The sequence below is a fragment of the Vitis riparia genome, chromosome 10 (genome assembly GCF_004353265.1).
Source record: "Vitis riparia cultivar Riparia Gloire de Montpellier isolate 1030 chromosome 10, EGFV_Vit.rip_1.0, whole genome shotgun sequence".
Taxonomy (NCBI): Eukaryota; Viridiplantae; Streptophyta; class Magnoliopsida; order Vitales; family Vitaceae; genus Vitis; species Vitis riparia.
Window position 1 is genome coordinate 5,971,631 of NC_048440.1, and position 22,829 is coordinate 5,994,459.

A 22,829-nucleotide genomic window follows, 5' to 3' on the forward strand; every position below is an offset into this window, starting at 1 on the left:
TGTCAACAACCGACTCCACTCTGCTTTAAAATTCTTCGAAAAATCACCTCTTCCTACTCATTATTTAAAAAATAATAATTCATACTTTGAATATTAGCCCCCTTCATTTCCTCCAAATTATCATTTTTCTCTTATTTCTGACTGATGCCTCTCACATTTTTCATACCTAACCTAACTCTCTTCTCTCTAAATTTGCATTCTCTTTCTTTTTCCAGCCTCCTCTCATCTTTCTTTCTACTTCAACATCCTTCACACTTTCTATTTTTCTCTTTAGTTTTTCATTAGAGATATTTTTTTTTATTGAGATTTCTTACTAATATTTTTTGTTTGGTTTTTTCGTAGTTGTATTTTCTCGGAGATTTTAGCAATTTCGTTTATGTTTTCATAATGTCTTTTGTCAAGGTTTCTATGATTGCTTGTTATTAAATTCTTTTTAAATGAAACTTAATAATTATACGATTCAAATTACTGTGATTAAGTTATTTGTAGATAAAACAAAAACTTAACTCTAGTTAAGTTATTTAGAAATAAAATTTAATTATAGTGTAGTTAAATTTACTATTATAATCGAAAACATTTCATAATGTCTTTTGTCAAGGTTTCTATGATTGCTCGTTATTAAATTCTTTTTAAATGAAACTTAACAATTATACGATTCAAATTATTGTGATTAAGTTATTCGTAGATAAAACAAAAACTTAACTCTAGTTAAGTTATTTATAAATAAAATTTAACTATATTGTAGTTAAATTTACCATTATAATTTAAAACATAATCCTAATTAAGCATTTATAAACAAAATTTGACTTCAATGCAACTTAAGTAATGAGAAATTGACTTTAATTAAATTCATAATAACTAAAATTTAATCTAAATTGAACATCTTGAATCAGAATGTGAATGAAAATGAGTTGTCTAAGATATAAGATATAAGAGAGTTTCAAAAAAGCAAAAATAAATGAATAAAAAAAATAAATGCGGTATAGAGAAATAGTGAAATAAATAAAACAAAGATTATGTTTTCGAGGCAAACAAAATATATGTTAGTAAAAAAGTGTTTAAAGAGAATCATTTATGAGCATATGTCATTTTCACAATACGTTTCTGATTATGGGAGAGAAGACAAATACTTGAAACTTTCTTGAGAGATTGCTTTGACAACTAGGCTCATTAATCATGTAATGCCCAAATTTTTTTTAGGGATAAGTTAGGAAAATAATAATAATAATTTAATTAATTAATTAATTTAATAAAATGAAAGAGGGGTAAAAATATAATTTTTCGAATAAATACCTTAGGTATAAATTAGAAATTGTTGTTCTTTCTGTTATTTTCTTAATAGCATTCCTGTTTACAGAATTTCAAAGAACGTAAGATTGGAGTCGGAATTTAGGATTTGAATAACAGATTTCTATAGGTAAGATATTTTTTTTCTCCTAATTCTTCAATTTTATTTTCTTAGATCCGTCACTTTTTGTGAAAACTTTAGGTAATTTTTTAAGAAACCCCAATCTAGATTAGGGCTTGTTTTGTTAAATAATAATAATAATAATAATAATAATAATAACGTGGAAGAAGTCTTTGAGGGAGGACTTGAGACATGATTGGGTATATAAAAGAAAAAAAATGAAGAAATCCTAAAGATGATGTTGTTTGGTGTGTGTGATTTGGAAAGTCAAATGATATGTAGAATTGGTGTGTGTACTTTGAAAAGTTAAATGGTATGTAGAATCTGGGATGAAAAAAAAAATACATATATATAAGTTAATATTATTAAAAGAAGAAGTAGGTCTAGAAACCTACATCCTACATAATAATGGGTTTGGATTAAATAAATAAATTCGTGTATAAAGTGATGAGATAAATTATTTCAAATAAATATTTATAAGAAATTCAATTTAGTTTAAAAATTAGAAACAAATTATTGAGGATAAATTTTTGAAAAAAAAATTAATAAATAATAAAATATAATAAAATAAATAAAGGGAAACTAATTAATTAAATTGTTATTGGTTAAGAAGTTGAAAAATAATTTTGTGATAATAGTATCTTTTTGTTATATTAGGGGGGAGTTAGATTCTTGGGGTTAAACTCTTAAGGTTTCTAAGTGCTTTTAAGGTAAGGAAAATTAATGCAGTTGTTTTTTTTTAGAAATAAATTTTTATATACATCATTTGGAAACGTTTTGAGTTATTATTCATTTTATACATGGATCAAATATGTTTTGCATGAAAAATATGTTAGAACCTTATATTTTGTTTACAATAGTGAAATGTGGAGATATTATGTTTTGAAATTTTGAATAATTGAAATAAGTGTTTGACTCTGGTTTGTTTGACATTTATCAACGAGATATAATAATTGACTTTTGACTTTTTAGCTCTTGTCAACAGGATATAATAGTTGACCTTTACATTTTTTGGTGGGGAATGTAATTAATTTGGACCCCAACCTCTAAGGGTTTGGTTAGAGGCTACTAGTACTAGTAGTGTTTGGTTCCGTCCACCTTAAAGAAACAATTTGAGGCTAACCACCTATTTGCAAAGTCTCACCTAACTAGACATCATTTGATGTTTGATGACCAGAGTAAATAAATGATTTGAATGTTTTGACTGAATTTGATATGAAAATGTTTGAATAAAAAATGATAGTGTACAGTTAAAGTTTTGAATGTATTGACAAAACTGACTCAAAGGTTTATGAAAATAATCAGTTATAATATCTCCTATTTTGCAAGTGAACTTGAAATATTTGATCCATGGATTGAATTAATGTTCCTTATTGGGCTTTGAGCTCATTCCTACTTGTTAATTACTTTTCAAGTACCCTTAGTTCGGGTTAGGAGTGATGGCTAGGTCGGGGAATGGTCATTATTAGGATTTTGCTTAGGATGTTATTTTTGGACCTTGCTAGCTTATAAGTTTATGTTCATTTGGATTATATGGTTTTTGGAAGCTATTTAGATATTGAACTTTAAATTTTTTTTATGATAGTTTGAAGTTGAGATTTGGGGATTATGAAAATTTTGTTAGCATTTGAATTGTTTGAGTTTGCAATCTATTTGGATAATGGATTTTGGTTGATGGATGCTTAGTTTTAAAGTTAAGTTTTGAAGATTTTAGAATTTTGTTCCACTACTCTGAACAGGTATTTGGTAATTGGTAACTTCCAGTTACAAGATAATTGTTTGGGTCAGGTTACACTTTAAGCCTTCGGGTTTGAGGTGTGAAATGACTGTCACGCCCTTGGAGTGGGTCTTGGGGTGTGACAAATCATTTCTCATAAGAAGATGGTGAGATCATCTTTATATGTCAATCCAGCTATTGAATTGGTTCTAATGGGAAAAAGTTGCACCATAATATTTTGATGTGATTGATAACTCAAGAATAAGATTAATTTTGTATACCGATTAAAAGACTGACTAAACTATCAAACGCTTTCTACTTTCTTTTGTTACTTAACATTTTAAACCTATTTAGAATAGAGTTAGACTTTTATGTTTAGTAATGTATAAAATTCTCTAGTGTTTGTAAACTTTTTTTTCTTTAATGATTTTTCCATCTTAGCCATATCCACTTATATCTTTTAAGTAATTTATAGTCTAAAAATCCTTTCATAAAACGGTAAAAGCATTTAAGTTCACACTCTTTTTTATGTCGATGATATCTTTTCAATTGTCATTGATACTTTTTCAATTCACAGTTTCCTTTATGTTAGTAATGTCTTTTCAATTGACACTTACACAAAAAGTTAAGTATGTCACTTCACTTATATAGACATGTATTCTCAACCTATAAGCACATATTCATCGAGATTTAAAAATAAAAAATAAAAAATTTTCATGTGCTTTTCTCTATTTCCTCGCTTCTTTTTCTCATTATCAAATTTTATTTGATTTTATAAAGTTCATCATTCTCAAATAATGGAAGTTAACATGTTGAAGAGATTGGTGTCCATCTTCACAATTATGATATTCTCAACGACTACTATAGTCTTGGCCAACTCTAGATCTATGGCTTTCTTTGGTGTTGTAATTGCCCTCTCTATAGTCTTTTCTCTTCCCAATCTCATAAGGATGTCTTTGGTAACTGTTCTCAAAAGCAATTTTCTATTTTTGAGAATAGAAAACACTTTTTTTTTTTTTTTTTTATAGAAAACACACTTGACTCCAAAAAAATTTTTAAACTATTTTTAGAAAAAATTTCCTAAAACATAGTGTTTTCACATAACACTAAAAAGAAGTTTTCCCTTGTTTTTGTTACTATGCAGAGAACCAAAAAACGATTCTGTGTTTTATTTCCGTAGATTTGTAGGGCTTAACATTTTTGAGCCATCATCTCTTAAACTAAGGCATTGTTGGAAACTAGTTACATTTCCTTCAATTTTAGGAATTTCTGCTTTGCTTTATACGAAGATTTTCACACATTTACCGATTCATCATCTTCAATTTGATTCAGGAACATTTGAATCTAAGGAATGACTTTTGTTAGCACTTTTTGAATCCTTTTAAAATTTAAAAAGGCTATTTTTATGTTGTGTATAAGATTTTTAAAGGTCTAAGGTAGTTTGCATCCACCTATTCAATCCAGGGTATGAGAACGGAGAATCCAAGGTTCCTAGCACAAAGGTTTAAAGTCCACATAGTTGGGAAAAATGCTCTTCAACACTAAAGGACTCTAGGGATAAGTCCCCCTACTCTATTGCATATGCCAACTCTAGCACTGACTCACATTTTGGATCACCAATTAGGATGTCAAATGAGGATGACTCCTTCAACCATTTTGACTCTTTTACTTCTTTCTTTGCAGTAACTATGTTGGTAATGACAACAAACACTACATCTATAGAAAAACAATTAGCTTAAATGGCTTGTGTCATCACCAAACTCACTAAGACCATCGAGAAGAAAAATCTGTAAATAACATTTCTTGTGAGTAAGAGTGAGGCACATATACAAAATAAGGTTGAGTCAAGCTAAGGACTTACTCTCCAAAGATTGCTTCTCTAGGTGATGCAACGTATGCATCTAAATCAGTGCAAATTAAGGGGCAAATCATTGAATCTACCTCAATGACGTCACTATCCGTCCAACAGCTTCAGGAAATGATAACTAACACCATTAGAGCGTAATATGGTAAACCCTCACAAAGTACACCTGTACTTTAAGTCTTACACCAAGAGGATTGATAACTTAAGTATGTTTATGAGTTATCAACCTTTAAAGTTCTAGTCATTTGATGGAAAGAGAAATCTGAAGCAACACGTTGCCCATTTCATCGAAACTTATAACAATGCAGATATAAAGGGTGACTTCTTAGTCAAGGTTATGACTAAAAGACACAAGCTTATGTAAGGCTTAGTCAAAATACAACACCATGTAGCATCAAGGTTATGACTTACCTACATAAGTGTTAAGTGTAATTTCAATTTTAATTAAGTTTTGAGAAGTTGAACATCACTACACATCCAACCCAAACCAATTCGCATGACTGAAGACCTTAACATTTATGGTGCATTAAGTATCGAAAGTACAACATCTTGCAACATCAAAGCCATGACTTGTTTGTATAGGTGTAAAATATAATTCCAGTTTTAATTAAATATTAAAATATGAACACCACTATGCATTCAAGTTAAGCCAATTTACATGAGTAAGAACTTTAACACTTAAACCGCATTAAGCGCCAAAAGTACAACACCGCATAGTGTTAAAACCATGACTTGATTGCATATGTGTTAAATATAATTTTAGTTTTAATTAAATATTTAAAACTTGAACACCGTTATGTATTCAAATTAAGTCAATTCGCATAGGAGAAAACTTTAGCACAGAAGTGTCGAAAATACGACACTGCTTTGTGTTAAGGCTACAACTTGATTATATAAGGGTCAAACTTTAAATATTCATTTTTTTTTATTTAAGTTTCTTAAAAATTCCTCCTCAAGTGTTAAAGTGATAATTTTTCTTTTCTTTTTTTTTTTTAAAATGTTACATTAAAGAAAATTCATGTTTACAAGCGATAGAGATCAACATGTGTTCCAAATGTTAAGACTTTTTTTTTTTTTTTTTAAATGGGGATCAAAAGCAAATTATATATACATATAGGGAGGACAAGTTGGAAGAGGATACAAAGTGAGTACAAATTGAAAAATGATACAAAGTATAAAGGAGGAAAGAAAACAAAATAATGTTTAGAAAAAGTAAGAAAGAGATCTTTTAAAATAGGAAACTTCCTATTAAAATATTTCTTTGAAAAAAACAAAAAACTAACTTCAAGACTCACCCTATACACAAAACAATGCATGTATGTGTTGCGCCTTGAAGTGGAGGCATTTGTAGACATAGAAGAAAAAAAATGATTAAATTACAACTAAAGTTGATTTGCAAAATTGTAATTTCACGGTTCAACAGTTTTGTTGGAAGGTAACATATTGCAATGGAAACTAATAAAATCTTTTCTTGACTTAGATTTTCCTTATGACTTATCACGGTTATTGGAAGCTTTACTTTTACTCCTCTCTTGCCTCTCTGTAATAGGTTTTTGCTGCTATATAGTTATCCCTTGCTTATTTCTTTGGTTTCTTCATTTAACAGGCTTTCATTTACCATTTTTGTGGTAAGAACACCATTAGGAGCAAAACTGGTAAGTAAAACAACAAGACTTTCCCAATTGTTTGATAAAGAACTCGACAAGATTTAAACATGTACTTCATCATCTAATTTCATCCCCATAGCTATCAACTCATTCAATAGACCTTGGAAGGTATTCAAATGCTCTGTAATGGGAGTTCCATCCTTGTATTTTAAGTTCATAAGCTTTCTAAATTAAAAAACTTTGTTTTGTGTAGTTTTCCTCTCATATATCTCCTGCAACGCATTCTACAATACATAAGCATTAGTCTCACAAGCAAACATCATTAAACACATTTTCAACCCATTGCTTGATTATGCTAATTACTTTCCTATTCAACTTTTTCCATTTTTCATCAATCATATTTGATGGCTCAGCACTGTCACCCAAGATAGTGTCTTCTAAATCATAACATCACAACATATCCTCTATTCTTGACTTCCAAATTGAATAATTTAAAGTCGTGAGTGACATCACAGTATTAGCCCCACTTGATTCCTTCATTTAATTAGCACAAGAAATCACCCCAAGAATTAAATAAAAACACTCTAATACCACTTGCTAGTGAAACAAAATAAACCCTTTTTTCACTTGTGTAATTAAATACGCATATGACAATTCAAAAAAAAAAAAAATCAATAGGTAAATCAAAAAAAAAAAAAAAGGCAAAGCAGAAAAATCAAGACACTGAATTTTTGCGATAAAAAAAACCCTCCATTATGAAGGGAAAAAAGACCACATGACTTGATTTGATCAAAATCTTCCACTATGAAAATAATGGGTTAATAGGTATACTACCCTCCATTATGAAGGGAAAAAAAACCACATGACCTGGGTTGATCAAAATCTTCCATTATGAAAATAATGGGTCAATGGTTATACTAATTTTTTTCTAGAAAAATACTAAAGGTTTATAATTACCAATAAGAAAAAGAATAATAATTGAATTATGCATACACAAGACTAAATAACCCACACTCCTTTTTACTCCTCTTACTTTTTTTTTCTTCTCAATTTTTGTGTTGTATCTGTATCGTCACACCCACACATATCCTCTTATATATATATATATGGGAAATTCTACAATACCTCATTCGGTACCATGCCTCCATTTTTTTTCATCCATTGGATGAAAATGATTAAATCTCAGCCATCCAAATAAAAAAGAAAAAAAAAATTTCAAAAAAAATTTCTACCAGGTACCTCCCCCTCCCGTTCTCTCCCCCATCTCTCATCCTTTTCCCCCAAAATTTGCTCTCTTCCTCACGCATCCTCCATAGCCGACTTCCTCAGCTCACCCATTTCCCGCTCTCATCTTTGTTTTCTCTCCATTTTCCCGTTTTTCTCTCCACTGATTCTCCACAGCTGGGTGAAGACCACGGTCGGCTTCAACCGGGCCAACCTCTTCGAGGGCGACGTCGCAGACCTTATCAAAGACGTCTCCACAGCTAGGTGGAGACCACCTTCGCCGTCAACCGGGATCAAAGACGTCTTCACAGGTGGGTGGAGACCACCATCCGTGAACCGGGCCAACCTCCTCCAAGCCGACGTCTTGACCTCATCAAAGAAGTCTCCCTCAAGGACCGCGAGCTCAGGATTGTGGGCGAGGTCGGTGCCAAGATCCGAGTCTTAGACTTCATTTCTCCCGATGTCCAGGTCAGCTATTTTTTCTGCTAGATTCTTCTTCTCGAAGATTTTATGTAAATTTTCTGAATTTTTGCTTTCTCTCCCCCTACCCCTGCATTTTGTCAGACGGATAATTTGGTTCTTTCACACGGAGAATTTTAGTGGAATCTTCATAACCGTTGTGTTTTCTTCATATTTTATATTTTGTTTAAGAGGTGTAAGGGGTTGTTTTCAGGTTCTAAATTTAATGGTTTAAAAACCCGAATTGAAGACGTAGCTGGAAGAAGAAGAAGAGGCGTGTAGTACTAAGGAAAGAAAGCTGAGAAGGACACAATTGTTTGTTACTCAAAAGGCGCTTGTATCCTAATTATTTGGCGAGTTCTATATAAAGGGAAAAAAATGTGAGTAGTAATTATGTGTTTTACAATATTGTGTCCATTATATTTCATGTTTTTTGTTAGATTTATGGATTGATTACATTATAGAAAAAGAGGGTGGTTAGATTATTGAACATTGAAAAAAATTTATATGTTAATTTTGTCATCATTTTAAATGTAAAGATATTTAGGGAGGATGTTGTAGTTGTAATGGTATTTGTATTTATTTGGCATTTGATTGATTGTAGTAAGATATAAAAATAAAATTTATTGAAATGTGAAAAAAACTTATGTTGAGGTAATGTGGTGGTGAAAGTATGTTTGATTTATTATATCCGAAATCATATTATAAAAATTGACTTAAATGATTTGATTTAATTTTTAGGAGCGAACGCGATGGTCTTGAAGTTGTTCGAAATCCAAAGAGGCCTATCGGCGCTTGGATACATTACTAGTAAGGGAAAATAGAAATATGTAAAATAATATGTTTTTTAATGTATTTTTTGTGGTTGTTATTGTTAAATTTGTTTGAAATTGTTTTGTAGTAACGATCAATTAGCCATGATGAAAGAGAAGGATAAAGGAGTGAAGATAAATGATGATGTAAGGAATAATATTGCTATGTCTAATATAATTACATTTTAAAATTAGAATTTAAATTATGTGACCAATTAATGTAGTTGAGGAAAAAATTGGGCAAGAAGTGGAATGCACTTTCAAAAGTAGAAAAAGAAAATTTCATAGCAAAGTCCAAAGAAAGTTCAAAACAATATTCACTTCAAAAGGGTGTTGTTCCAAAGGTAATTTTTTTTGTAATGAATATTTAATTTCTTTACTTATGTATTTGTTGGAAATTATATTAATGTAAACATGTTTGATGTTTGTGTATCTTTTCAGTTATATCTTCAGACTCGATGCTTCCCTGAGCGAGTGATTAGAGTGATTGAAAAATTAGAACCAAAGCAAAAGGCAGCCATAGAAGAAATAGGATTTGGTAGCCTCTTGCAACTTCGATGTAGGAAAATTGATCATGGGTTATGTCTTTGGTTGATAAATAGTTTTAATCGAACACTTATATGTTACAATTGTATAATACTTGTATCAAATTATCCCCATTGATGTTGAATTTATTATGGGATTGAGGGCAAGAGGGTTCAAGATTGGCATGAACAAAGATGTTGGCCATAAGAATGATTTATGTAAAAATATTGTGATAAAAAGGGCGATTGCCATTAGTGATGTTAGAAAATCAAATTAGGGAGGATAAAGAGGGTGGAAACGATTTTAAAGTTCGTTTTGTATTATTTGTGTTGGGTGCATTATTGTGCCCAACAATGAAGCTTTTTGTGAATCGTTCTTTCTTACATCTTGTGGAAGACATCGATTCAATAAAGAAGATGAATTGGGCAGAATTTGTGTTGTCCTATCTTGTGCACGGGATTGAAGAGTTTAAGAAGAAACAACAAAGTGGGGTTTGCGGTTGCTTATTGTTTTTAATGGTAATGTCCTTGTAATTAATTTACATCATAGTGAATTACGATTTTGTTTTAATATAATTTATGAATTAACTATATATCTATGTCAAATATACTCGTAGTTATTCTACCACGAGCATATATCGTTTGAAGAGAAATTTCTACCGCTATATACTCGACCTTCTCCTCGGATTACTGCTTGGGGAGATGATGAAGTATTGGACAGGAAACGAAGATTGAAAAAACTTGGTGGATATGCAAATGAGAATGTAAGTTATAGTTTTGAAAGTCGTTTACTATTTATTTAAGTTTTTAGTGATTTAAAATCTGATATGTATTATATTTTGATGAATATATTGTAGCTCAAAATATGGGTGATAGAAAATGAGATAAGGGATTGCGTTGATGGAAATGCAACGACAATGGCGAGTGAGAATGAGGACGATGAGAAATTTGTAATCAATCTAAACAAAGATGTTATTAAACGAGTAAGTGTTTTACAATATTCATCGTGACTATCTATATTAGCATTGATCCTTTGTATTATGATGTTATTAATCACGTTCGTATATATCACTAGGTTGATGGTGGGAACTTAATGGAGATGGATAAAACCTTTCAACAATTAAAGACACATCTAATTGATATGGCTTATGGTGCAAGTAGTAGTAGTTGTGATCAAATTTTGGCTAAATTTGAGGAGAATTATACTACAGTGAAAGGTCTCTTCCTTAGATCAAGCGGAAAACCTTTGAGAATGCACGAGGAAGGACCGAAGAATGACATTCTCTCATGCGAGAGAAGTTTGGAAGATACGAACAATATGAATGTGAATGAACATTATCTTCACACTTTGTCAAATGAGAAGTTATGCACCGAGGACTTGAATGAAAAGAATGAAGATGCATGTGCTACATCAATTGAAGTGCATATCATTCCAGACGAAAATCAAAATATTTTACCACTTCCAATCAAAAGGAGTAGAAGAGATTATGGAAAGGTATGTATCATATAAAAGAAAAAATTATTTTCTTTACAACTACTTAACCATTACATAGTAAATAGATGTATATTAATGGCATTTTCCATATTAGGAACCATTACGAGCACTATGTGGTTATCCTAATCATGTCATGAAAACACGTACATCAAGGGAGAGGAAACCAAGTAAATTCAAGGTCTCCCCGTTTGTACACAATTTAAGGAAGATGGTAAAACGCGAAGCATCAGAGGTATAATAGAAATAGTTTAATATCATTGTTCTTATTTTTGATACTTAACATATATAGTTAATAATTATGTCTTGTTTTCGATTTAGTCAATCCCCATGTCCATTCGTGAAGACGTGGTGGATACTCAATCATTCAATGTACTTCAATCTCTTGTCGCTGATTATGTTTTCAATAGAGCATTGTCAAAAAGGTTTGTCGTGTCTAGAACATTCATAGATGTGTTGTTACAATTTTAGCCTTCATATGCTTCCAATTTATTCAAGTTTGTTTGAACATATTATTATTTTAGTGAGCTTCTTGTTGACTTTGGTCATGAACATGGAGTTCGTGGAGATTTTGAGTGCTTACGTCCTAGACAAAATTTGATGGATGTTGTAAGTACCTACTTCATTTATATCAAATGTGTGCTATCTTAGTTAAATAAATTTATTGAAGTTATTGTTCAACAACAGGTAATAAATCTAGAAGCCTCAAAGCTAAATTATTTTGAAAGACAATTCATAGGCATACGAAGTATAAGATGCTATCTTCCCACGACATTTTCAGTAAGCTCATATTTCTCTTGTTGTTTACTTACATATTAAGTACAATATACTAATGTTCGTATTATGTTTTCTTATTAGCAAATGATTTTGTACGGGAGTCCTCAACCTTTTTTCGATAGAAAAACATCCATCGTGAGTAAGTACATTAGCGAATTGGATGATTGCGAGAAGGTTAGTAATTATTTGTAATGTTTAATTGCATATATGAAATTTAGAGTAGATATCGTTTTCACCTATAATATACTATATTTTTTGTGGCCCAACTCATATATATTGTTTTCCTACCTTTACAGCTATTTATTCCAATGCATGACGATTGCCCTGGTCATTGGTATCTGTGCGTCATTGACTTCAAAGACTTTGATATCCAAATTTTGGATTCATTACGATCGAAGAGTCGGGACGAGTTCCGGTTTAAGAGTGTGAAAAAAGTGGTATGCTTTCTCCTTTTTGTTTTCCTTTTATTTGGTTTTTTTTTCTCTTCTATATTTATTAACCACTTTCAAAATAAATTAGGTTGAATTTTGTCAGACGTTCTTCAAACTGTATGACATAGGGAAAGATGTCTTCCAATTCTCCATTGATTGGGCTCCTTCCATTCTGACCCAAGATAATGGGTTAGTATGAATACATAACTCACATTAATATTCTTTTTTCTGATGTATAATTAGACAACCATTCAATAAGTTGTTTTGCTTTTCTTTTCTCTTTCTTAGGTGGGACTGTGGAGTGCATGTCATTAGACATATGCAGAGATTCAAAAATGGTGATTCGATGACGAGATCCGACTTTTGTAATTCTGCTAAAATACGTCGAGAAATAGCATGTGATTTAGTTTTACACGAGGGAAATAGAGAAAAACAAACCATTGTGGCTATTGTTTGTACAAAGACGTCGACACGAGCAATGAAAAAATTATTATTATGATATTTGTTATTTTTCTAATATTTATCATTTCCATCTCCACATATGGTCATGTTTATTGGGAAGTTGTGAGATTCGATGATCATACATTATTAATGATTAAGTCCATTTTATTTGAATATCCAAATACTCTTCTTTCAATATGGTAGGCAAAATGAAATTGTAATAATTAGTATCATCATGTTCGACATGTGTGATTTTGTACGATCTTTAACCTAATCAGATTTATAAATATTCATTTATCTATGCTAAAAATATATAGTTAGTACATTAGTAGACCGGTTGATGAATGACGTTCAGCCGGTAAGAACCAGTCCAACGATTTAGCTAACTCCACTTTTCATAGGCATACGCATTATGCCTACCGGTTGAGAACATTCCTCATATGGACAATGACCCTATGGATGCAGTGTGAACTCGTTCAGGATTTGTCCCAACCACCACAAACAATTTTGGATGCAGAATGACCCGGTGTCTGCTTTCAATTGAGTGATTGAAGATTTTTCTAAAGGGAGTGAGCAATTTTTTAGTTGTGGAAAGCGGTTGATCAATGAAGAAATTGTCTCAACCGGTTGACGAATGATTTGACCAGTGGGAACCGGTTGACAAATATAGCAAACTAGTTGACGGATTGTCTCAATCGGTTGATGGTTTTTAACCAGTGGCAACCGGGTGAAGATGGGTATCAACCGGTTGAGGAATTTTCTCAACCGGTTGAGGGTATTTTTAACTAGAAGCAACCGGTCGATGAAACCGGTCGACCGCCTGTATCAATCGGTTGAAGATTTTTCACCAGTGTCTACCGGTTGAGGAAAATTCCTCAACCGGTTGAGAAAATTCCTCAACCGGTAGCCACTGGTGAAAAAAAACCTCATTCGATTGAGGAATTTTCTCAACCGGTTGAGGAATTCGCTCAACCGGTTGAGGAATTTTTCTCAACCCGTTGAGGAATTTTCTCAACCTAATTGTCAACCTTTAACCACAATTGAATTTAATTAAATCCGCATAATTAACCGTTTTATTCGACATGATATAAATGAATCGGTTTCTCCATTTACTAATCATTTTATAACTTGTTATCAATTAAATTTTAAATGTAGAGGATATTGCATTCTATCAATCAACTTGACTCTTGATCAAAATTCAAACTTTTCATTAAATAGTAAAGTTAAAAGTACACATTACTGGAAGTGATAACGTCAACTAATAAAAATACTAATTTAATACCTACCATCCCTTACTCCGTTAAGGAATAAAAAAAAGGTTGCATATCCTTTCATTTGGATATTTGTTTGGATCCCCACCTTGACATGGTGTTGTCATATTTTGTTCATGTTGTTGAAATCCTGCTATCTGCACATGCACATTCCATTGTTTTTTTCAGTTGTCCAATTCCATCCCAATTAGTTAAACCTAATCATTAAATAATGCATAGCTCAAATTCATGTCAAAAGTGTTTCTTTATTCCCGATCTTAAATTATTAAGTTCACCACAATCTATGTACATGTCAGATCGTTCATTCGACAAATGCTCCCCTAACATTCCCTGCATTTTTCAATAATTAAGTGTTGTCAATTATTATTGAATTAGATGTTACCAATGTTTGGAAATTATATAACAAGCCTATTGTACATACATGTATGGTTGCAAAAATGTCAACTGATGAATTTGTTGAAGGCATCATTTCCATTTGAATGTCACATTGGGAAGACAAATTAGTTTCCTCCTACGTACTCATAATGCCATCAAAACAATTATGTTAGTCATTTATGTAAGTACAACTACAAAAATTAATCTTAGGGGCAATTTTTTATTGAATATGACATACCATATAACCCGGCTGAGCATTTTGAGAGATTGTAGCTTCTGGACACTTTCGAATTGTGTGACCCACTCTTTTACAACGACTGCATCGTCTTCCCTTTGAACATTCATTGCCACTTTGCCTGGATTCCCTTAGTCTTCACATATTTGGATCATGAACTTGGTTAGTGCCTGTCGCTCCATCTACTGCTATTTTCTTCCTTTCAAATTATAGTTATAGAGTTCCTCCATTCTCGCCGTCAAATTTTGTATTTCATTTTTGGCCTCTATAAATGAAGATGACGCATCTAACGCAAAGTAGGAGAGCTTGTTGCACATCGAACTCAATGAACCATATCGTACAAACCGATCCATGTCGTTATCCGTCTCATTCACTGGTACTGATCTTGTATACACCTTTGCTAGCTTTGTCCACCTCTTCATAATACATGACTGAGGAATCTCTTCCAAATGCTCCACCTTCATAACCACCACCATGTGGCAACATGGGATGCCAATTGACTCAAACATCATGCATAAGCATTTTAATGTTACAATATCCGGGCAAAATTGTACTTCCCAATTTAAGTTCGGGTGTCTAAACTTAGATAATGTGTATGCCCGCATTGAATGATCACTTACAATACCTACCACAAAGAATAACTCTGCATTTTTCATCTCCTCACGAAATTTAAGGAAAGATTCTTTCGTGTATACTGTCGCAGCATGATTTTCAATTATGGATAGTTTGGTTGAAAGCACGGGTGAAGAATTGTTCGACTCGAACTCTGCCTTTGCCTCGTTTTACCGTATTCTCATTATGGCTTATCAAATTGTTGTACAAACTCATACAGTCGCAAGCGAATTTTAAGAATCTATTTAGATATGCATTCATACTCTCACACCTTTGTGTGGTTCTCATCCCTCCAAAGAAATTTCCACGTAAATACGCCTCTGCCCATCTTTTACGTTTCCCATATATCTCGATCACCCAACGATTCTCATTAAGTCCCAAATTTGCAACCATTTCATGCCAAACCTTTTCAAATTCTTCTTCATTCCCACGCATGAACATGCACCTTGCAAATATGCTTGAGAAGTCCTTAATATGCACATTCGTGAATGCATTTCGTTGCAAATGCCATGAACACAATCGATGACACATATCGGGCAATACTTTTTTAATTGCCTTACGCATAGCTTTATCCCCATCGGTTACAACAGATATGGGTTTCTTATTCATCATTGCCTCAAGAAATGTCTCCAACACCCATTCATATGTCCCAACACTTTCATCTATCAATAACGCACAACCAAATACAACAGTTTGGTGGTGATGATTAACACCGACCAACACTACTAGAGGCTTTTTATAGGCATTTGTCCTATAGGTTGTGTCAAATGCTAGGACATCTCCAAAACACGCATAATCCATTCGAGCAATTGAAATAGCCCAAAACAAATTTGCTAGTCGACTTTCTTCATCAATGTTGAATTTATAAAAAAATGAAGAATCCATTTCTGTCTTTCCACACAATAAGCCAATGCGCTTCTGCATCACCGTCTTTAATTTCACTTCTACGCATTGCATCAACGTGATTGTATATATCTTTTTGTGTGAAACCGACGTGCTCATGTCCCCCTGATTGTTTGACCATATAGTCCATAATTTGTGTGGTTTTAACACCTACTTTACGCAAAACATCAACTTGTGCCTTATCTGGATTACTTATTGTTCGATGAGACCGAAGGAATTGTGTGTTGATAGCATCGACCAAATTATGATTATGATCTCCTATAAATTCCTTTACAATCCACTTTCCATCTTTCCTATTCAAGCCTACACAAATGCAGCTTCACATCCAACTTTACTCAATGATCGTGCTCACGCTGTCGCTTGTCATTTTCAATAAACTTTGTCGCTCGCTGTCCTTCTCTAGAACACACCCACTTTCGTGATATTATATCTCCATTCTTGTCTCGCTTCAAATCATCTTTTCGAATACTAAATCCGGCTACTTTTGCTAACATGTTGTAAAATGTTCCAGCCTCATCTATGCAATCGAATTGCAATTTGTAGACTTCTTCATCTGATATACCTTCAACACCTTCTCTTTCAAACCATTTCCACCCAGGTGGTAAGTGCCACCGATAAATGCATCATCATTGACGACGTCCTCCTCCTTCACTTCAAACTCCCGCTTGATTGTTTTCTCCTTCACCGATTGCATCATCTACATTACATAAATAACGTAAAAAAGTGCCCCAATAATACTTTAACAAATTATCATATCACTTTTGTATCAATTGATTGCATACTTGAAGATAAACCGAATTTGACAACGTCATCTATTCTCATTTTTTTATAAAAATTGAGAATTTGAGAAATTATAAAACCGGTGTAGACTGCACACGTGATAATTTCCCCATGATTTTCAATTTAAAAGGTCATATGTTGCAAAATTGATACTTGTTGCTATACATAATCATAAGCAATACTTTTTAAAATCATTAAATATCACTTAAAATCATTATGTTGAGGAAATAACTTGTGAAAATGCAAATGTGACACCAATACCCTAAAAAGATGGCGTTAGACAATGATCGACATCTGACATCTATACAGGAACGCACTATAATTTAAATTGACCTTAGACAACCAAGTGAAGTAATAGTTAAATTCAACTTCCTAGACATAGTTCTGCTGTTGAGGCTAAGGTTGTAGTGCTTTTGGAGGTCCTTGTGCAATAACAATATTTCAGATTGTCCAACTTTTTTGTGGTAGGGGATGGTGTTGTTGGTCTTGATGAGCATAAAAAAACAATCGGTACAATTGTTTGGTTCCCCGTAAACCGAATCTATTCTCTTCCCTTGCTCTAAGCTATTATAATGTGGAAGAAAGTGGTTGACCTACATATTCACCGGATGCATTTTGCTGCTGCTTACAAATTTTGGCAGTGTCTACCGGTTGAGAAAATCTCTCAACCGGTCTTATGTAACCGGTCGACTGGTACAAGTTCACTGTTATAATATGTTAACATCATAGCTAATTGTTTCTTTTCGTTGTTCATTTCATTAAGGCCTTCATTCCTTATCAGAACGTTAGAATGTTGCCCTATTTAGGCATACTATGTTAACAAAAATACCATCATTAATCTTAGTTGCCATCTTCAATGAGTTTGCCAGTCACAATAATTACTACCTCTCATGCACATTCTTTAAAAACATGGAAAATCACTTTTATATAATTCTATGTAAAAGCATGGAAGCTTTTGGGTACGCCGCCAAACTTATTCCAAACTAACCCCATATTGGGAGTCAATAATACACATTTCTTAAGGTTGATTCTCTCCTTTTAAGTCAGTTGAATATGTATTACCCTATAATTTTGATGATAGTGTGATTTTTACAGCCAACATGAATCACTTATATTAAATAAATTAATGTCAACTGTTCAACAGATCACTGATGCATATTACTAACAATGTGCTATAAACATCAAAATCCAAACTCTTTAACATCATTACATACCATTTAAAAATCAATACTAGGTTTTGGGCAAATTTCCCCATCCATTTGAAAGATGAGGTCATTCAGCTAAAAAATGTATTATGGATTTGTTTACCTATTCAGACTTTGCTTCAAAGATCATACGTTAAAATGGAAAGTCCAAGTGTGATGCAGCTTGACCTGAAGATTTGTCTTCTGGATGTTTTTGTAACCTGTTCTCCAACATATACCAACCTCGTTCAGTCTCCAAGCTCCTTACAATCTGTTCCCTTCCAAATATATACTAACATATGTATGTGGTTGGTTGATGGAGTTATTACATTTTTAATAGGCTGCCACATGTTGAAAACCTACCACCACAATGGTACACTTAGTGGTTGATAGTTTGGATATTTGCATCAGTTTTTTAGGTGCCATTAAATATAGCATTTATATCAGGTGGGAAAGTCAGCCTAATGTTGATATTTTTTCACCATTTGAAATGGATATATGTATAACTTAACAAAATATAAAGGGGAGATATGGACTTAATTGATAATATTGACATTTCTTACTGTTGTTTGGCCCATTTATTGTAACTATGTTTTCATACCGTTTCCTACTTACTATATTTTTTAATCAATTAAAGTGATTTATTTTTAATTAATGCTTCCTAATATATCCTAGATATGAGAAAGGTTAGTTAATTAGACTTATTTACGTAAAATGAAATATGTTATGATATTCTACTAATGGAAATTTTAAATAAATTAAGATTCATTAATTTATTTCACTCACCATGGTATATCGTACTTATTCGAACAATTTGTCATACAACCATAATTAATTTTAATGGCCCTATGGTAGTATATGTTAGTTAATTACAATTTTAATCTAATAGGTGTGACTATATCTTAGTGAGTTCATTATACTATAATTTTTCATGAATTAACGTAATTTATTTTTAATCAATGCTTCATAATATAGCCTAGATATGAGAAATGTTAGTTAATTAGACTTAATTACGTAAAATGAGATATGTTATGATATTCTACTTATGGAAATTTTAAATAAATTCAGATTCATTAATTTATTTCACTCACCATGGTATATTGTACTTATTCGAACAATTTGTCATACAACCATTATTAATTTTAATGGCCCTATGGTACTATATGTTAATTACAATTTTAATCTAACAGGTGTGACTATATCTTAGTGAGTTCATTTTGCTATATTGTACATATCAGAAAGGTTGTCATATTTTATTTTCCTTAATATAAATTTTGTGAATTAACTTCAATTATTTATTTAAGGTACATCAAAATATTTATTCTTTAATCCATTATAGGTTAAATGAGCTCATATGGAATATAAAAGTGTAGCAAATATAATGTAAGACATTAAGCTAATTAAATAGAAATTATAGTTCATAAACTGGATGTCTTTCCATATACTACGAAGGTCGACCGACGTTCAACCACTTGTAAACCCTCAGCCCTTTGTCTTCTACTCCATTCTTCTTCATCCTCGCACAAGATCTGAACCCGTCCGTCTTCCACTCCAGTCTTTTTCATCCTCACGCAATACCTGAAGGCCACTCGGAATCTTCATGGCTCCAAAACGAGCACCGGTCGAAGCATCCTCCACCGGTTGGAAAGGGAAGAAAACGGCGGTATCAAGGATGCGCAGGACCAAGAAAAATACCTCCGACCGACAACAAGCCAGCCCCAGCAACCACCACACCTCCGATGGAGCAAAAGGCACCACCAACAAAGGAAAACGGCTGGCCGTCGAAGCAAGTCCAGAGGTTCGTAAGAAGGCCACCTTTGATCGATCTACGTTTGTAACCCCTGACCTAGCCCAACGATTTCATCTTCATTTTGCGAATCGGACCGTAATCCCGGGTAGGAACATTGATTTTGCAAAGCTCAGTTATTTCCATTTCGATGTGCTTTTCACGAAAATGGGTTGCTTCCTATTGTCTCCGTCAAAGAGTTTGTTTTTCCCAAGGTTGTCAAATGTTTCTACTCCAATATGACATTCGAAGATGAAGGACCCATTACTACCACGATTAACGGTGTACATATCGTTTTTGGTGTTGCTGAACTTTGTCAGATTTTAGACATTCCAAATGAAGGGGTTTGTTTGTATGAAGCCAAGAAGTGGCCAAGGGTGGAAGGTTTCAAACCTGCAGAAGCTCTATAGAGGCTATGTGGATACCCGAGATCTAGTAGACCAACTTCTCATTTGTTGACTGTGTTGAGTCGTATCCTACATCACATGATATCGTACATTTTCATCCCTAAAGGAGGGCACCGAGATGATGTATCTTTCTTGGAGGCTTTTTTGGTTGACAACATTCTCACAGAAAGAAAGGTTAATATTGGTTACATAATTTTCTAACACATGAAAGCATGTTCAATCAACGAAGATTCAGTTCTCCCCTATGGCATGTTTATCACAAAGATTGTCAAATACTTCAATGTCAATTTGCGCAATGAGACAGACGGGAGAAAACTCAAATCATTTGATACATATGATCGGGCTTCACTTTGGCGCATGCATTTTGTTCGGAAGAAAGATGGTTCATGGGCAAGGAAGTCTTCCGTTCCCTCCTCAGAGGTTGATATGTCTTCAAACAATGGGCCCTCCAAGGATGAAGAATATGCAGATCAGGATGTACAGGGAAGAACTTCTGCAAAAGCAAATGTCACACAAATACCGTCAACAGGTGGTGTAAGAGCTAGGGCGTTAACAAATCGTCCTTCACTAATTGGACTGGACGACTCTAAGGCATCAGATAACCTCAATGCCTAGATTAGCTCCCTTGGTACCCGCTTGGAGGAGATTGTATTAGCCAATGACCGACGTTTGACATCTCTGGAAAATCGCATTGATGGTTTACACGAGGAAGTGAAAGAGGGTATGCAAGTTATACGAGGGCAGCATGATGAGATGATGGTCTTCTTGCGACCCACTTCCCGCTTCATGGACCAGACCATATATGACCCCTTCTACATTTTGTACTAGTTTTATAGTTATTAAACTTTCATTCTGTTTTTGGACATTTGGCTAATATAAATGACCTTTTGTAATTATGACTTCTCGTATTACTTATGGATGTAGTGATCGACCATTCACATAAATGGCGTAAATGTATTTGCTCAATGCTGATGATGTTATATGGATGATGTATTTTCTTCTACATGTATATATTATATCTAGCTTATTTGTTTATACTCTTGTATATATGGTTATTTTCATCTCTTTAAACCTTCTTCTGTAGATTTAAAATTGTTGGTGGACATCACATAATTTAGGTTCCCATTTGGGTGCCATGAATATTTTTGTGTTTTAACTATTGAGTCTGTAATCCCTGGTTTCGGATGGCAAAAGGAAGGTTATGCCTATTTCCATCAAAAGCATAGAAGAATCATGCGTTAGGAAGGTTATATTGAGTATTGGTTCCTCGTTAAACGTATGTATTCTCCTCCCTTGCTCTAATCTACTATAATGTCTACGAATATGGTCAGGCTACTATATTTTTTTTCATAAAACTTGGGCAGTTTCAACTGGTTGAGGCAATGCATCAACCGGTATTAGTTTGTTTTGCTACCGGTAGCAAGTGGCCAATTTGGTTTTGCCAAAAAAATTTTGCAGTGTCAACCGGTCGAGAAACAGCCTCAATCGGTCGCAAATTGGTTCTCAACCGGTAGCCACTGGCCATTTTGGGAGGTGCATAAAAAAATGACCAGTGTCTGCCGGTCGAGTTAACAGGTCAACCGGTTGAACAAAACCGGTCGACCAGTTAAGCCTTAATACATTTTATGGCACTTTGTGATGGCACTTTAGTTGCAGTGAAACTAATTCTTGATTTGGATTCTCAAGGGGATGAGGAATTTTCCAGTGAGGTTGATATCATAAGCAAAATAAGGCACAGGAACCTTCTTTCTCTTACAAGTGACGACTGTAAAGGTAAAAGGCGATATCTTGTTTGTGATTACATGTTGAATGGTAACCTAAGTGATCATCTTTTCAACTCTAGCAATAGCATGAATGAACTAACTTGGCCTCAGCGAAAGAATATAATTCTTGACATTGGAAAAGGCCTCGCTTACTTGCATGATGGAATTACACCTGCCATTTATCATCGAGATATAAAGACGACTAACATACTTTTGGACTTGGAAATGAAAGCAAAAGTGCATCCTTATATCTTGCATTTCTCCTCTCAAACAAAGCTGGAGCAAAGTGGAGCATAGCTTGATTGCTCTTGCTGAATTGATCTGCTCCTCCTGGGAGATGACTACTGGAAGCCAAAACTCGTATTTGTGTGTGTGTGTGCTCTGTTTGCTTCTTTTTCAGTTTTTATACTTGAGCTGAGGAAATAAGTGAGGCCAGTCCTGAAAATCACAACATGCCTCTCTTAAGGGAAAGAAAAAGGAAAAAATAAATAAATAAAAGGGAAAAAAAGAAAATAAAAGAAATTGTACTTCTGCTAATGTTCTGAGAGAACAATATGAACTTAGTGATGTGCTATATGGAAAAGGCAATTTGCTGGAGAATGTTTGTATACAACTTTGTATGAAGCTACTTTTGTAATACCCTCATCCAAATTTTTTACTTTCTTTGTGAAATAATTTATTTCGGTTACGTAGAGCAGCATTGATAACTGTTTGAATATCAATCCCCAACATTTCCTCACCATTGTATCAAATGGTA

The 22,829-nt window shown here is 33.3% G+C and overlaps 2 protein-coding genes across 2 annotated transcripts; one reads left to right on the forward strand and one right to left on the reverse strand.

Annotated features, from left to right (window-relative positions):
* The first annotated feature begins 11,859 nt into the window (after positions 1-11,859).
* On the forward strand, positions 11,860-12,834 carry LOC117924314. Its single transcript, XM_034842922.1, has 5 exons — positions 11,860-11,887; positions 11,966-12,058; positions 12,181-12,321; positions 12,404-12,504; positions 12,604-12,834. Exons 2-5 carry the CDS (start codon positions 11,969-11,971, stop codon positions 12,812-12,814), a joined length of 543 nt encoding a protein of 180 aa, XP_034698813.1. The 5' UTR covers positions 11,860-11,887; positions 11,966-11,968; the 3' UTR covers positions 12,815-12,834.
* A 2,514-nt stretch (positions 12,835-15,348) lies between these two features.
* Positions 15,349-16,173, reverse strand: LOC117923033 (protein FAR-RED ELONGATED HYPOCOTYL 3-like). The gene has a single exon (XM_034841292.1). The coding sequence runs from the start codon at positions 16,171-16,173 to the stop codon at positions 15,349-15,351; it is 825 nt and encodes a 274-aa protein (XP_034697183.1).
* Between the last annotated feature and the right edge of the window lie 6,656 nt (positions 16,174-22,829).

Coding starts and splice junctions, on each gene's coding strand:
- LOC117923033 (XM_034841292.1), bottom strand. CDS start 16,173: ATGCAGAAGCGCATTGGCTTATTGTGTGGAAAGACAGAAATGGATTCT.
- LOC117924314 (XM_034842922.1), top strand. CDS start 11,969: ATGATTTTGTACGGGAGTCCTCAACCTTTTTTCGATAGAAAAACATCC. Junction 12,322..12,403: donor TTAAGAGTGTGAAAAAAGTG/GTATGCTTTCTC, acceptor AAAATAAATTAG/GTTGAATTTTGTCAGACGTT. Junction 12,505..12,603: donor ATTCTGACCCAAGATAATGG/GTTAGTATGAAT, acceptor TCTCTTTCTTAG/GTGGGACTGTGGAGTGCATG.